Raw genomic sequence first — 17,184 nt, 5'->3', positions numbered from 1 at the left:
ACTTTAACCATGTCTACATGTACATACTACCGAAATCAGCCCAACTCACCGGTGCCTGTATATAGCCTCGCTACTGTTATAGCCTCGCTACTGTATATAGCCTCGCTACTGTTATTTTTCACTGTCTTTTTAATGTTGTTTTTATTTCTTTACTTAACTATTGTTCACCTAATACTTTTTTTAAAGAAATCGCGCTGTTGGTTAGAGCCTGTAAGTAAGCATTTCATTGTAAGGTCTACACCTGTTGTATTCGGCGCACGTGACAAAAAAACTGTGATTTGCTTTGATTTGATTTTATTTGGTTCGCGCGTTGGGCCAGTAACCGAAAGGTTACAAGATCAAATCCCTGAGCTGACAAGGTAAAAATCTGTCATTCTGCCCCTGAACAAGGCAGTTAACCCACTGTTCCTAGGCCGTCATTGTAAATAAGAATTTGTTCTTAACTGACTTGCCTAGTTAAATAAAGGTTGAATTAAAATAACTATACTTCTTCTTCGATGAGGTTTAATGGCGGTTGGCATCCAATATATGTTGCATATAACTCAAAAAAATAACTCAACAAATAACCTACAATTTAACACTACACTAACTAAATACCCACCACCCTACTCCACTATTTAAATCTATTTAGTCCTACCTCAGGCTAACAACCTGAAAGGCTAGGACAACACAACCCTGTAACTCTTCTGACGTCAAGTCTCGTATACCCAAATACCTCTCTGCAGCTGCCACCACAACCTACATTTTCTACGACTTTACGTTCCATTCCTGCAGTACAGTAGATAACCATTGCTATAAACGCTAAAAATCCAATCTTGCTGAAGCATATATCACTTGTTGGCCTATTCCTCTGTACTGGTACAGATATACTACTCACACCACTCCTCTCAGGATCCCTCCCCGTTGACCCATCTTCATCGACTTTCTTCACTGCCTCAGAATACATCGACTTCTGCACTGCTCTCACCCTGGAAACCTCAACCTGCCTCGCTCACACCAGACATTTCTGATCCATAGCCCATGGGCACCCCTATAACTAACACATACCACTTTCCCCAATGCTATACATCCCTTTGTCTCATGACTTCTGCACACTTATCACAGCTAAGAACCTCCCTCCTACACAGTGCTGCCACATGCCCATAAGCTTGACAGCTGTAACAACGTAATGTATTCGGCACAAAAGCTTATACAGGACAACATAAATACAATAACATCACTTTGTAGGGAAAAGGCAACATCACAACTCAAAAGAACAGACGACTCTTCTGTTTCACCAGTCACGCCACCCTGTCTGCGTCGCACAAAACGATGAGCATCACAAACACCGGGAATCTTCCCTTTCAGTTGATCAATTTTCACATTTATCACTACCCCAGTAATCACTCCTTTCAATGGTGCCCTTTTCTTGAGAGCAAAACAATTCACATCGGTTGTCCCCATTTATTTAACCCGGAACGCCTGCTCCCTCTGACCTGCAGAAATACAAACAATTATCACAAGACCACTTCTGGTAACCCTCACCGATTCCACTGCACCCAACTCTGTTTTCACCTACCCTGAAACCACAAATGGATCAGCCAAAAGGCAAGGGTCCACTTTTTCCAAAAATGTCACTCCTACCGTCACAGACTGATATTTATCCCTTGGTGCCTAGGGCTCCGAGAACTTCACCACACCTAACCCTCCAATACTTCGCCCTCCTCCTGTCTTCGATCCGATGTCCAGCTCACTCTGCTTACACTTTCTGACATTGTTCTTTATAGAAGCCCTTTTTAACTGATTCAAGCTCACCCTCTTCCTCCGTTGCTCTTTTTGACCTCCTCTGCCTCCTCCGTATTCCAAGTATACAGCTCCTTATGATAACACTGCACTTCTCCTGACATACCTCTTGTTTGTGCCTTCTCAAGGGACCATTTTCATTCTAGAACTGTAGGGAACACAATAAATGGTATGTACTTGGCATATAGGTTTCTCACTTATGAGTGGCACAAATTGTGATATGGGGGAATGGGCAGGGTATATGCAAATTAAATACTGTAATATTTACTATAGTTTCATTGTAGTGTTTTTGTGGAATGTAGTGTTTTTGCGGACATTACTGTAATATTTACTACATTGTTTTTTTTTCAGATAATAGTATTCTACAGTATACTACAACATTCTATAGTAAGTACTACACATGATCGAGGGATACTACAGTGTGTAGTATATTATTCCACAATATACTACAACATTCTAAAGTAAGCACTACACAATCAAGGGGTACTACAGTGTGTAGTATACCATATTACAGTTTACTACTCTATTCTATAATAAGTAATGTAGCAATTATTCTAAAGTAAAGTGTGGTATTTTTCAATATCGGTACTACAATAAGTAATAACAACTGTTTACTTGTTTATATTCATGTACCTGTATTCATATTTCATGTTCATCACAAAGTTGCAAGTGGTAGCCAATCACAGTTGCTTGTATAAAACAGAAATACAGATGTTTTCAAATACTTGTAGGCTTCTACGAATGGTGTTGTATTGTCCGCGCATGCGCAATTTGCGGTCGAAGAACCCACTATTTGGCAGGAAGACCGAGATTCCCGCGTCCCCATCCACATTTCCAGATCACTATTTGGTAGAAAGCGGGATAGGTGGGACTCGGCCATAGGATTTGGGTTGTATGCAAACGGAGTCAGAGGAAAAGCGAGATGGGATCAATTTAGCTGTACAATTCATCGGGTAAGCAACCCCCAAACGAATCACTCGATTGGTAATCAAATGCATGGACTCAGACGACCACTAACTACACTAGTTCATTGGGAGGTATGCATGTGCATGAGCAATTTGTGTATAAACCTGCTTTGTTGTTTGCATTTCAAATGCATGTCAGACAGACCCAAACCTTCCCCTCCTTTGTTCGCTTGCGCTGGTTTTGATGCGGGGTTTGTATATACTGGTGCAACATGGCTGACATTGAGGTACCATACCTCCTCAGTTAAAATCCAGTCAATCCGCCTATTTGACAATCAAGCGAATCGGTGCTTCAGGATGCACATGTATGCAACGTCAAGCAACATATTTCCTCCCTTTGACTTTATTCATTGTAAACAAAATGACAATCCTATACTTTCTTGGGTCACTCTAGAGCATCTTGAGTAGTTTTACTTAGCTTGAACTGCTTGTCATTTCTGTTAAATAAAAGTATACAACAGTGAGTTCGAGGAAATGAGACGAACGTTATTTCAATGTTACCTGTAGGTAAGTAATGTTTGAAAAAACATGTCTGAAGGGGGCGGGTCTAATCCTCGTCTACTAAAAAATAATTTCTGCTGTCTGGATAAAAAAAAATCGGGGGGGACGGGTGTAAATCCCTATTGTTTATACATTTTCAGGAAATACAGCCTATGTTGTCTATTTTCATAAGTATACATTATTCTATTACACCTAACGTTGTAGAAATGACATCAGAATTGTGACAAATTGAGCCAAGATGGGCCTACTTTCTCTATGGACCACTAATAGTAAATCGAGTCTGATTGACCTGTGTTGGTAGGCCTACTTGGTCTCTACTGTACTTATGACTCGTTGAACATGGTGTGCAAGACTAAGCCATCCTGCAAAAACAAAAAATATATATTGTTCTGCAATTGTTTTTAGGCAGCTACGGGTGCTATATATGATTGTATAAAAGGCAGGTCTATAGCACACGAGTCAGCATGACTGAATAGGTTCATAACAGTTACATTTGCAATGTGATACTTGCTAGTTATGACATTTTCTACCCCAAAGTCATTCTTCATCATAATGTTGCCATGTTTAACACATGCTCATTTTTCAACAGTTTGAACTGCCACATTAAGTGTTCCTGCCCTGGAGGGGAGTGATCCTCCCACCTGGGGCCACCACCTGCACACTGTCCTTCTTTCTCCTGATTACCTAGTAGAGACATTGTCACCCTAGTCTGGCAGCCTGGCTGCTTACCTACATGTATATCAATGAAGACCCCATTTGGGAAGAGGCCAGGCCAGCGCCCCAGAGCTGATGGGGGTGAGACACATTCTCGCCTTGTGTACATGAAGGCAGCAGGAACGTTACACATTACATATAGCCTGCTACACTATATGGCTGTAATTTTGAAGATATAAATATGATACAGTAATAAATACTGATTGGAGAGATTTCATGCACACGTTTGTTTTGTCATTTTAGGGAATATTGGGGTATCTGCAAATATGATGAAGAAGAAAAATTCCCACAAGTAAGTTCTCTCATTGTGTAGACACAGCATAAGACCAAAAGCAGGTTGGCTTACAAACTGATACTACATAGATTGATTTGACATTCATTTACATATTGCTGTCCTTGACTCTCAAAATTGGGATCTCTATAGGAAGCAAAAGAATAATGTTGGTCCAAGCAAGCCTATTGCCCAACCCAGACGAAACATAGTGGGTTGCAGGATAACACACCAGTGGAAGGAAGACTCCAAGGTTTCCCAGTGGAAAGGAACAGTTCTCGACCAAGTCCCTGTTAACCCCTCTCTCTACCTAATCAAGTATGATGGATTTGACTGCATCTATGGACTTGAGCTTCACAAAGATGAGCGGGTGCAAGGCCTGGAGGTTTTACCAGACCGAGTTGGTATGTGTTGTGAAGACATGACAAAAATCGGCTTTGCTCTGCCATAAAAAGCATATTACTCTTATGTCTGTTCAGTATGGTATAACCAATATACTTATGTGCTTGATGTGTGTTTGATCATGCATACCTTATATCACAGATTAGTAAATGTGTCTTTTCATAGCCATATTAGCTGTCCATTTGAAAGTGCTCTCTGTATTGTAGCTCCAGCTCGTGTCAGCGATTCCCAGCTAGCAGAAACCATGATAGGTAAAGCAGTGGAGCACATGTTTGAGCAAGATGAAGGACCAAAGGAGGAGTGGAGGGGCATGGTGCTAGCACAGGCTCCCATTATGAACACATGGTTCTACATCACTTACGAAAAGGACCCTGTTTTGTACATGTACCAACTCTTGGATGACTACAAAGAGGGGGATCTCCGGATAATGCCTGATTCAAGTGAGAGTCCATCAGAAATTATCTTCAGTGTTTAAAATGTAGACATTGAGTACATTTACATGCACAGTAATAGTTTGGTATTAAACTGATTATGGCAGCAGGCAGATTATGCAATAGTCATGTAAACACCGTACTCTGCTTATTTTAATCAGCATAAGCTCAAAATTGAAGTAAGCATACACAGATTAGAACACATAGTTTTCTGAGCAATCTTTTGAATTATTAGGACATTTAAACAGCTTAATCGGTGTTCCGGTGGTGTATTTGATCTGCGCCTGTGCCAGCACCAGGTAGTGCAAGTGAAGTGAGTTCTGGAAAAACTGAAAGTATGCGTCTTATAAATAGTTTTCACATACAAACTTTGTCTGAACACAGAATCAAATATATTTTTATTGACGATTTTTCTGCACTTATCAAAAGGCCTATCAGTAGCCTGATGTGTATTATTAGGGAAACCGTTCTTCTTGCAAAGCATGTAAACATTTTAAACAAACTATTATATTAACCTATCCACAATAATCACATTATTGTGTGCATGTAACCGTGCTCATTGTTTAATGTCTCTATCTCTTTTAAAAAACAACATTTCATTCTAAATTGTTTTACTGTAAATACAATCATACTACATAGATGTAGTCAACCAATTATCTCACTAAAGCTGGTAATATTCTATGCTTTTGCAGATGACTCGCCTCCAGCAGAGAGAGAGCCTGGAGAAGTGGTGGATAGCCTTGTTGGCAAACAAGTGGAGTATGCCAAAGAGGATGGCGGCAAAAGGACTGGCATGGTTATCCATCAGGTTGAAGCCAAACCCTCTGTTTATTTCATCAAGTTTGATGATGACTTTCACATCTACGTCTACGATTTAGTAAAAACGTCTTAGGGCATAGGCATTGAGAAAATCATTGATCCACAGACCTTGGCAAATGTTCTGACGCTTTCTTTGAAACAACATACATTTCCATTCAAAATGGACAATTCCTTCACAGGCTGCAAATGTGGAACTTGTCGTTTCCTGTGTCACTGCTTCCAATGCGAAATCTTTTAGTGTACTTTGTTTCAAGTCCACTTTGTTTCTAAAAGAAGGGAAACCTCTGCAGATTTCGGCATGTCTGAACATTTACACTGTTCAATTGGGCCAGACGCCATGTGCGACATGGTTTATGAATGTAAAATGTGGGAAGAAAAAAATAATTGCGCTGGTAATATGGGTCAGATCTTTTTAACTTTAGTTTTCACTGTATTAATGGTGCAAGCATGACGCTAACTAATCTGCACTCTGGAAACAATGTTACAGTGACACTTTATCATTACAGCAATTATTAAAAATATATATATGGGATTATAATTATTTCGCACAGTGCTCCCAAATTAAAACTCCAGGTCGCACAGCAAAATATTTAGTTGCATTCCTTAGAACCCTGCTTGCAGCTTTTTGAATTTTAACTAATTCTCACCTAAAAAGAACCATGTCATGGTTCTTTTACGAGATAATTGTTGTATTGTTAACACAATTCAATTGTTCACCTTGTGTTACTGAAGCCTATGTCACTGTTGTCCTATGCAGCTCTTCTGATGCTGCTGCAGGTTTACTTACCGCTACTACAGTCACTCTTGTGTACAAAGATCAGCTCCTGCCTAACCTCAATGTAGTATTATTGATAAGACATCTTGAAGGTCTGCAACAGGTCTCTGAACCATGTGCACCTGGATATACTTTGGTCAAAATGCTAGATCCTTGATGGCCCCTTCATGATTTCCACAAGGTGTGGAAATCATCACATGCTGTCAATGGCTGTGAGAGGCATCAGGGCATTTAACATTTTACATTACTGTTGTGCTGTATTGTGTGCAATGTCAGTTCCACTTCTGAAAAGCAGACGTGTGTTTTCATGTTTATAGCTAAATGTAAGTTGATGTGAGTTGCATGTCAGTTTGTTCTTTTCAAGGTTATGAGCTTATGTAAACTGTGACATTTATTTTGTTGTTTTTGTACCATGCATTACAGAAACCAGTTGACTGGTAATGCTAAGTGAGTGCCAACTAATGGTGCCAGTGTTGTACAGCATTTAATGGGTAACATTTCTAAATAAATCAGTTGTCTGTTTTTTGTTTTTGTTTTTTCCACAAAAACATGGCTTATTTGTATGTATCAACAAAGAGCTTGCCTTATTTGATTGGGAGAAATGTGTGTGCATGTAAGGATGGAGCTTGTGTGTACATATTCAGTCACAGTGGTTGTATGTCAAAATAGGACTAACATATTTTGAGTTGAAATGGAAGAGAATTTAGATATAGCTAAGGAACAGTAGTGAAGTCCTGTTTATACATCAATATAGAGGTAAAATGTGTTCTTAAAGGCATTGTGTGTTCTACATTCAGTTAATATACCTAATGCATTATTTTTGAATAATGAAAATGGTTACAGTTTGTCATTTGGCACAAACACTTTAATGTTACATAATTCTGTAAGGACATTTTATAATTAAAGACTACTCTGAATATTAAAACAAGTATGTCATATGTTTTAATGTTATGTTTAATTTTAACAACCTTGGAAGATTGTCGATTGTTTGTGTAGCGGGGTGTAGTAGTCCAAATGGGGTCCATGGAAAAGCTCTCATAACATTGAGTGTTGCAAAACACAAATACTAGCTAGCCATTCCCTCTGTCATGCTAACTCTGAGAAATACTTAGCAATAGAATTACATATATAATATGAATTATAGGATTGCTGTGTATTTAGCAGCAAGATATTGTCAAACTTGTATAATTTATTAGATGATTACTTTATCAATACTTTAGCACATCATGAGCGAAAACAATAGTCAAGGAACTAGGCCCTCAGATCCGGTTCTGCCACTTGTCACTTTTACGTCTGCCATCGTAGGGTAAGGCTGAGAGGAAGGATGTCATGTTTCTTGTTTTCAGATCCTAATCTTGTCTCACTTGAGTTTTCTTAGGCACTAGTGCTGCGTTCATAACAAAGTGAGAAAGTGGTATTTACCACATACGACTGGCGCACCTGAATGTCGTTAAACCAGGGGGAGGAAGAATCTCCATACATTTACACACACACACAGACAAAATCACTACATTGCGCATTTGAATGCCCCTTCAACTGGTAATTACTAGTGGGAAACTCATCTTCCAACACTGAGCACTGACTTCTCCCACATGCTGACCTCTGACATCACTTACTATGGTAATTACAACAACACTTTATTTATGAAAAGCACTCTATTAATTCGTTTTTTTTAGCACCATAATTTCTTTACAAGCATGATAGTTGTACTTTTGGTTATGGTTGACACTAGGTTGTTGGCCATTAGCCAATCAGCGTTTCTCAACGAGTTCAGAGCATGTGAATGCATCCAACTGGTATTTACAACTTCCCAACTGTAATTACCCCCTTCCCGGTTGGTTATGAACGAGCATAAAAACAAGTAAATAAGAAACCTCTTTTTTTCCATAGCATGAGGTCGTATAATGTAAAGAAGACGTGTCACTGATTTTACACCTCTCTAAACCCTTTAGATCTAGGGAGGAGGGGCTATTGGTCGATTTGGATGTCAAGGGACAGAGCAACTACACATATTATCCATTATATTGACCAGATACTCTACTAGCCACTCTAACAATGAAAATACATGTCTTAAAAAAATAGAGGCAGTCGGGAGGAGGCAAGATCAGGTGGGCACATTCTAGCCAATGAGAGAGCATATACTCGCGTGAAAAACCGGCTCAACGGTGCCCATTAGTTACTACAGCCAAAATCAAAATAGTCTGTAAAATTCATGAAAACGAAAATGTGTTTTTTATTTGAGGTTAGTGTTAGGCATAAAGTTAACAGTGAGGTTAAGGTTTAAAATCACAATTTAAGAAGATAAATTGCGAAAATAGGCGAGGTGTATGACGTTATGACTGTGGTAACTAATGACGACGAGGCACAACTCCGATAAATGTTTTTCCTCAAAGTTTACGAGTCCCAGATTTATCAGTAAACTCTAAACAACCTAATCATTACGAAACATATATTCGATCAAATAAGCCACACATAGCAAATAGGCCATAAGATGTGTTGTTAACCAAATTCACTTTCATTGACCTCCATACAAAAACTAAAAAACGGCACCTGCTGGAGAAGACGGATTTTTTCGCTCTCGCGTCGCCTCTTCCTCTCTGCCAACTATATCCAATGTCCCATAATGCATCATTTGTGAATATATTATAATGCGAACTACTGACGGTTTGCTGTACTTTATTGGAAATTCACAAACATTTGAGCTTCTTTCATGTTGAGAAATTGTAATTATATTTTTGTACTGATCGTTTAATGTAGTTAATTATACATGAAAACGTGGACTTTGTTTCCAAACCAGTTTGTAAAAGACTATGAGCATTCCTCTAATACTTTTGGGACCTCTACCAACATTGATCCTTCGGTTCATTAATGTGATGATCGGGAGCGTCATAGTGTTTCTGTGACAGGTGTGACCTCATTGTTACGCAATGCACCTCAGCCGTCTGATCATGAACCAGGGTTTCATTAAATGGTTAAAAAAATGTGACCGATATTCGAAACATTGAAAGGTTCGATTTTTGGTTAACCTCTGCACACAAGCAGTTTTCGCTGAAGGGTAAATACAGCTGAGGCTTTAATTCGTTTTTGGGGTTCCCACGCGTTTTTGGCTTCGTGAACTACTAAAACAACGTGCCCGAGTTGTTACAACCCAATAGAGAATAGCGGTGTAAAATATGGGCCGAAATAATAAGTACAAAATAAAACCTCAGCTTCAGAACATTTAGTTTTATAAAGATCTTAAATCTGGTCAGTTTTAAGGGGCTGACTGACACTATAATGGATTCATTTATTACATGCCAAAAATGTCAACCTACGACGCACTTGAACCCCTCCCACGACCCAATCCCGAATGATGCTATGCTAGGTCGAACATACAATTGAAATCGGAAGTTTACATACACCTTAGCCAAATACATTTAAACTCGGTTTTTCACAATTCCTGATATTTAATCCTAGTAAAAATTCCCTGTCTTAGGTCAGTTAGGATCATTTATTTTAAGAATGTGAAATGTCAGAATAATAGTAGAGAGAATGATTTATTTCAGCTTTTATTTCTTTCATCACATTCCCAGTGGTTTACATACACTCAATCACATTCCCAGTGGTTTACATACACTCAATTAGTATTTGGTAGCATTGCCTTTAACATTTTTTAACTTGGGTCAACATTTTTGTCTCATTCCGCCTGACAGAGCTGGAGTAACTGAGTCGGGTTTGTTGGCTTCCTTGCTCGCACATGCTTTTTCAGTTCTGCCCACAAATCTTCTATGAGAATGAGGTCAGGGCTTTGTGATGGCCACTCCAATACCTTGCCTTTGTTGTCCTTAAGCCATTTTGCCACAACTTTGGAAAGATGCTTGGGGTCGTTGTCCATTTGGAAGAACCCTTTGCAACCAAGCTTTAACTTCCTGACAGATGTCTTGAGATGTTGCTTCAATATATTCACATCATTTTCTATGATCATCATCTAATTTGTGAAGTGCACCAGTCCCTCCTGCAGCAAAGCATCCCCACAACATGACGCTGCCGACTCCCGTGCTTCACGGCTGAGATGGTGTTCTTTGGCTTGTTCTTCTTGTTGCAAGCCTCCCCCTTTTTCCTCAAAACATAACGATGGTCATGATGGCCAAACAGTTCTATTTTTGTTTCATCAGACCAGAAGACATTTCTCCAAAAAGTACAATCTTTGTCCCCATGTGCAGTTGCAAACCGTAGTCTGGCTTTTTTTATGGCGGTTTTGGAGCGGTGGCTTCTTCCTTACTGTGGATATACGTTTTACTGTGGATATACAGTGGGGCAAAAAAGCATTTAGTCAGCCACCAAATTGTGCAAGTTCTCCCACTTAAAAAGATGAGATAGGCCTGTCATTTTCATCATAGGTACACTTCAACTATGACAGACAAAATGAGGGAAAAAAATCCAGAAAATCACATTGTAGGATCTTTTATGAATTTATTTGCAAATTATGGTGGAAAATATGTATTTGGTCACCTACAAGGACTTGGCTGATTTCTTTTAATTTTCCCATGATGTCAAGATAAGAGGCACTGAGTTTGAAGGTAGGCCTTGAAATACATCCACAGGTACACCTCCAATTGACTCAAAGGATGTCAAATAGCCTATCAGAAGCTTCTAAAGCCATGACATAATTTTCTGGAATTTTCCAAGCTGTTTAAAGGCACAGTGAAGTTAGTGTATGTAAACGTCTGACCCACTGGAATTGTGACACAGTGAATTATAAATTAAATAATCTGTCTGTAAACAATTGTTGGAAAAATGACTTGTGTCATGCACAAAGTAAATGTCCTAACCGACTTGCCAAAACTATAGTTAATTAACAAGAAATGTGTGGAGTGGTTGAAAAACTAGTTTTAATGACTCCAACCAACCTAAGTGTATGTAAACGTGAAACTTCAACTGTACGTTCGGTCACATGCATTTTAGCTTTCAATTTATTTCAAGTAATAATTTAAGACTACAAAAATCTATAGGACAACTAGCAGTGGTGGAAAAAAAGTACTCCATTGTCATAGTTGAGTAAAAGTAAAGATACCTTAATAGAAAATAACTCAAGTAAAAGTGAAAGTCACCCAGTAAAATATTACTTGAGTAAAAGTCTAATAGTATTTGGTTTGAAATATACTTAAGGATAAAAAGTAAATGCAACTGCGAAAATGTACTTAAGTATCAAAAGTATAAGCCATTTCAAATTCCTTATATTAAGCAAACCAGACGGCTCAATTTTCCAGTTATTTTTTTATTGTCGGATAGCCAGCGGCACACTCCAACACTCAGACATAATTAACCAATAAAGCATTTGTGTTTAGTGAGTCCGCCAGATGAGAGGCAGTAGGGATGACCAGGGATGTTCTCTTGATAAGTGTGAATTGGACCATTTTCCTGTCAAAATGTAATGAATACTTTTGGCTGTCAGGGAAAATGTATGGGTAAAAAGTACATTGTTATCTTTAGGAATGTAGTAAAGTAAAAGTAGGCAAAAATATAAATAGTAAAGTACAGATACTCCAAAAAACTACTTAAGTAGTACTTTAAAGGATTTTTACGTAAGTACTTTACACCACTGACAACTAGTGTACATCTAATCGTGATCATGGCAGGACCCACTAATTTCATTCATACAGACATACATTGGTTGGTTACACAATATTTAGATACTTCAAATACTGCCTGACACCTTTGCAATTTGTCTTCTTACTGAATAAATGGTGAAATATTAGTTGATGGTGTTCATTGTTTGTATGTAAAGTACCAGTCAAAAGTTTGGACACACCTACTCATTCCAGGGTTTTTTTTTTTTTTTTACTATTTTCTACATTGTAGAATAATAGTGAAGACACCAAAACCATGAAATAACACATAAGGAATCACGTAGTAACCAAAAAAGTGTTGTATTTGGCATTATCTCAACCAGCTTCATGAGGTAGTCACCTGGAATGTATTTCAATTAACAGGTGCGTCTTGTTAAAAGTTCATTTGTGGAATTTCTTTCCTTCTTAGTGCGTTTGAGCCAATCAGTTGTTATATGACTAGGTAGGGGTGGTTGGTATACAGAACATTGCCCAATTTGGTAAAAATCCAAGTCCATATTATGGCAAGAACAGCTCAAATAAGCAAAGAGAAATGTTAGTCAATCTGGAAAATGTCAAGAACTTTACATACACTCAATCACATTCCCAGTGGTTTACAGTGCCTTGCGAAAGTATTCGGCCCCCTTGAACTTTGCGACCTTTTGCCACATTTCAGGCTTCAAACATAAATATATAAAACTGTATTTTTTGTGAAGAATCAACAACAAGTGGGACACAATTATGAAGTGGAATGACATTTATTGGATATTTTAAACTTTTTTAACAAATCAAAAACTGAAAAATTGGGCGTGCAAAATTATTCAGCCCCCTTAAGTTAATACTTTGTAGCGCCACCTTTTGCTGCGATTACAGCTGTAAGTCGCTTGGGGTATGTCTCTATCAGTTTTGCACATCGAGAGACTGAAATTATTTCCCATTCCTCCTTGCAAAACAGCTCGAGCTCAGTGAGGTTGGATGGAGAGCATTTGTGAACAGCAGTTTTCAGTTCTTTCCACAGATTCTCGATTGGATTCAGGTCTGGACTTTGCCATTCTAACACCTGGATATGTTTATTTTTTTAACCATTCCATTGTAGATTTTGCTTTATGTTTTGGATCATTGTCTTGTTGGAAGACAAATCTCTGTCCCAGTCTCAGGTCTTTTGCAGACTCCATCAGGTTTTCTTCCAGAATGGTCCTGTATTTGGCTCCATCCATCTTCCCATCAATTTTAACCATCTTCCCTGTCCCTGCTGAAGAAAAGCAGGCCCAAACCATGATGCTGCCACCACCATGTTTGACAGTGGGGATGGTGTGTTCAGGGTGTTGCTTTTACGCCAAACATAACGTTTTGCATTGTTGCCAAAAAGTTCAATTTTGGTTTCATCTGAACAGAGCACCTTCTTCCACATGTTTGGTGTGTCTCCCAGGTGGCTTGTGGCAAACTTTAAACAACACTTTTTATGGATATCTTTAAGAAATGGCTTTCTTCTTGCCACTCTTCCATAAAGGCCAGATTTGTGCAATATACGACTGATTGTTGTCCTATGTACAGAGTCTCCCACCTCAGCTGTAGATCTCTGCAGTTCATCCAGAGTGATCATGGGCCTCTTGGCTGCATCTCTGATCAGTCTTCTTCTTGTATGAGCTGAAAGTTTAGAAGGACGGCCAGTTCTTGGTAGATTTGCAGTGTTCCGATACTCCTTCCATTTCAATATTATCGCGTGCACAGTGCTCTTTGGGATGTTTAAAGCTTGGGAAATATTTTTGTATCCAAATCCGGCTTTAAACTTCTTCACAACAGTATCTCGGACCTGCCTGGTGTGTACCTTGTTCTTCATGATGCTCTCTGCGCTTTTAACGGACCTCTGAGACTATCACAGTGCAGGTGCATTTATACGGAGACTTGATTATACACAGGTGGATTGTATTTATCATCATTAGTTATTTAGGTCAACATTGGATCATTCAGAGATCCTCACTGAACTTCTGGAGAGAGTTTGCTGCACTGAAAGTAAAGGGGCTGAATAATTTTGCATGCCCAATTTTTCAGTTTTTGATTTGTTAAAAAAGTTTGAAATATCCAATAAATGTCGTTCCACTTCATGATTGTGTCCCACTTGTTGTTGATTCTTCACAAAAATATACAGTTTTATATCTTTATGTTTGAAGCCTGAAATGTGGCAAAAGGTCGCAAAGTTCAAGGGGGCCGAATACTTTCGCAAGGCACTGTACTGTACATACACTCAATTAGTATTTGGTAGCATTTCCATTGTTCAATTAACAGACACATCTCAACATCAACTGTTCAGGACACTAATGAGAAGAAGAGAGTTGCCTTGGGCCAAGAAACACGAGCAATGGACATTAGACCGGTAGAAATCTGTTCTTTGGTCTGAGTCCAAATGTGAGACTTTTGGTTCCAACCGCCATGTCTTTGTGAGACGCAGAGTAGGTGAACGGATGATCTCCGCATGTGTGGTAAAAGAAACACTGGATTGAGTAGGTGTGTCCAAATTTTTGACTGGTTCAGTATATGCATGAAACAAGTCTCACTCGGTCATAGCAGAATAACAAATGGATTTGGCAAGAGTTTCTTTAAAGGTTAGTAGGAAAGTTAATAATTTAAACCACCTAAATACACTGAACATGTAATATTTGAAACGCAAACATTCATTTCCCAACTGCATTTTATATAATCTTACAGGCTTTTTATCATTCTCCATTTTACATTCCAATGCATGCCCACCTTGGTTTTGGGCAGCTGCTATTTGAGAACTCATCTCATCTCATTAGAAATCAAACTGGTTATCTTATTGCAGAGCACAATGCTATATGTGTAGGCTATGCCATATGTATTGGCTAATATGCAGTTGTCGTTTTTAAACCTCCATTCTGGCATACATGACACATCTGTCTATCTGCATGCTTTTATTTGGGTTTCTATGCTAAGTATATGATTGAATGTTAATTTAAGCCTGCAGCGAGGTACTTGAAATGAGACAAAAATAATCATGCCAAAACATGATTCAGCAATTGAATTTACTGACAGGGATAGCTAATGAAACATAAATTGACATTTAAAGTAGCGGGCTAGGCTAGTCTAACATTGGCTAGCTTTTCATAGATTGGCTAAATGGTCAAAGGAGTGTTACCTCTTCATACAATCAAGACAATTAGTATTGCATGCGACATATTTCTAGTGCACTCGAAAACAGATACGTGTAGTACTTCATTCTGGGCGCTAGCTAGCAAGATTATGTTCTCCTTCAATCAGACAGCAGCTCACGTTTTCACAAGAGGCTGTGTTTACATCGTAGATATAAGCATGCCATTTTTTTTTCTTTTGGAAAAGTTTTATTTGCACAATTCCTTTAAAAACAGCTCATACATTAATTTAATCATTTATACACATAAAAACGGCAACAAAGCATAAAACACAGCATTTGAAATTTACATTTAAATTTGTTAAAAGTACGTGTTGTTAAAACCAATGACAACAACTATGAATAAAAATACTTTCTTTGTAAAAACATCAAATCTGTAAAAGCCTTTTAAAATGTGTAAGAAATGATTTAACAAAGATAAAACATTTTTAAGACGTTAGAAACATGTTAAAAAGTCACTTTGTTAAAAGGCTGTCTTCAATCGCTTGTACAGGAGCGGGGTGAGTCCTTATCAAGCTCGCCTCATCCTGCTCTCCTGAATAGACCATCGTCCCATCTTTCGGGGCCCAGAGGAGATCCCTCCCCTAGGTGCATCGCCCTAGGTGCCGCAGCGCTGTCAGGCCGTGGCCGCCGGGACCTAGGGTGCTGTGGGGGACCCTTCGCCTGGGGTCGAGGCCCCCTTCCTTTCGTACCACCCCAGGGCTTCCGTGGCTACCATGGCCACTGCCTGGGGGGTGGTCTCTACGCTTTTTGCTACCAGCAGGTTACGGGAGGACCACAGTGCTTCCTTCAGACACGTGAGGGTGGGCCAGAACTTGGTGAAGGCCTTCGGTGGAATGGGCCTTCGGCCCACCCCGTACAGCACGAGCTGAGGTGTTAGGTCCTCCCCTGCTGGCAGACACGAGGTGATCAGGGGGCCTGCTTCCTTCCACAGGTCCCTGGCGGCTCTGCACTCCCAGAGCATGTGCCTCACCGACTCTTCTTGGCCGCAGCCCGGTCGGGGGCACGCGGATGTCCTCGCCAGCCCCGTGAGTGCATAACGGCCCTGACCGGGAGGATCTCGTGGGCGACCATCCAGGACTGGTCCCGATGCCGATTCAGGAGAGCAGGATGGGCCACGTTGCGCCAGACTGTTGTGGGCTCGCCTATAGCGAGCCCGCGCACTGGACACACTGGTTCCCGTTCCTGCACAAGAGAGAGAAGAGAGCGGTGTTTAGTTAAAACCGTGACTGCTTCCTTTTCCAGTTTGAAATGTCTTAAAAATTTCTGGAGCTGGACGTAGTGGGTGGGGAGCAGGAAAGAGACTGGGGCTCGCAGGTCGACTGGGATCAGCCTCAGTGTCCTGAGGTAAGATCCCAGCCAGAACCTGTGTCTTGTTATTGACCGGGGAGGTGGCAAGAGTCAGATGTAACGCTGTATAGCGGCTGCCCAGGAACAAGTAGAGGTCAGGCAAGCCTTTCCCCCCCTTGGACCTGGGCCTCTTGACCACCTCCCTCCTCAGCCTCTCCCACTTGCTTCCCCACAGAATGTAGAAGAGCATCCGCTCCAGGGCTAAAATACTCCTTCGGGGGATAAAAACAGAACTGATTAATAAAAGCACAGGTAAAATCACAGCTTTAATGATTAAAACCTTGCCCTCAAAAGTCAGCTGTCATAGTCCCCAAAAACCCAGTCTCTGTCTTACTGTCCCCAGGATCCCACTCCAGTTCCCACTCCCTCCTCCCTCCTGGTCAAACTTTACCCCCAGTACCCTTATGTCCGTCAGTTTAA

General features: G+C 39.9%; 1 protein-coding gene and 1 non-coding gene across 3 annotated transcripts; both read left to right on the top strand.

Moving 5' to 3' along the window:
* The first annotated feature begins 2,568 nt into the window (after nucleotides 1-2,568).
* Nucleotides 2,569-7,182, top strand: spinb (spindlin b). Of its 2 annotated transcripts, none has more exons than XM_035786434.2 (6): nucleotides 2,569-2,735; nucleotides 3,838-4,043; nucleotides 4,206-4,254; nucleotides 4,387-4,637; nucleotides 4,842-5,075; nucleotides 5,759-7,182. In XM_035786434.2, exons 2-6 carry the CDS (start codon nucleotides 3,992-3,994, stop codon nucleotides 5,956-5,958), a joined length of 786 nt encoding a protein of 261 aa, XP_035642327.1. In that variant the 5' UTR covers nucleotides 2,569-2,735; nucleotides 3,838-3,991; the 3' UTR covers nucleotides 5,959-7,182. The 2 variants fall into 2 exon arrangements, with proteins under 2 accessions (XP_035642327.1, XP_035642328.1); XM_035786435.2 differs by having other exon boundaries at nucleotides 2,574-2,819.
* A 2,330-nt stretch (nucleotides 7,183-9,512) lies between these two features.
* Nucleotides 9,513-9,608, top strand: LOC118394337 (small nucleolar RNA U13). The gene has a single exon (XR_004827754.1). It is a non-coding gene; the product is annotated as a small nucleolar RNA U13 (small nucleolar RNA).
* Nucleotides 9,609-17,184: the final 7,576 nt, after the last annotated feature.

Source organism: Oncorhynchus keta, chromosome 14 (assembly GCF_023373465.1).
Source record: "Oncorhynchus keta strain PuntledgeMale-10-30-2019 chromosome 14, Oket_V2, whole genome shotgun sequence".
Lineage (NCBI taxonomy): Eukaryota > Metazoa > Chordata > Actinopteri > Salmoniformes > Salmonidae > Oncorhynchus > Oncorhynchus keta.
The sequence above is the reverse complement of the archived record's forward strand: the minus strand, read 5'-3'. Positions and strand labels throughout refer to the sequence as shown.

Bases quoted from the DNA above. Each gene is read 5' to 3' on its own strand.
- spinb (XM_035786434.2), top strand. From the start codon at position 3,992: ATGAAGACCCCATTTGGGAAGAGGCCAGGCCAGCGCCCCAGAGCTGAT. The intron at 4,638-4,841 runs GTATGTGTTGTG...TCTGTATTGTAG, and splicing joins GGTTTTACCAGACCGAGTTG to CTCCAGCTCGTGTCAGCGAT. The intron at 5,076-5,758 runs GTGAGAGTCCAT...ATGCTTTTGCAG, and splicing joins CCGGATAATGCCTGATTCAA to ATGACTCGCCTCCAGCAGAG.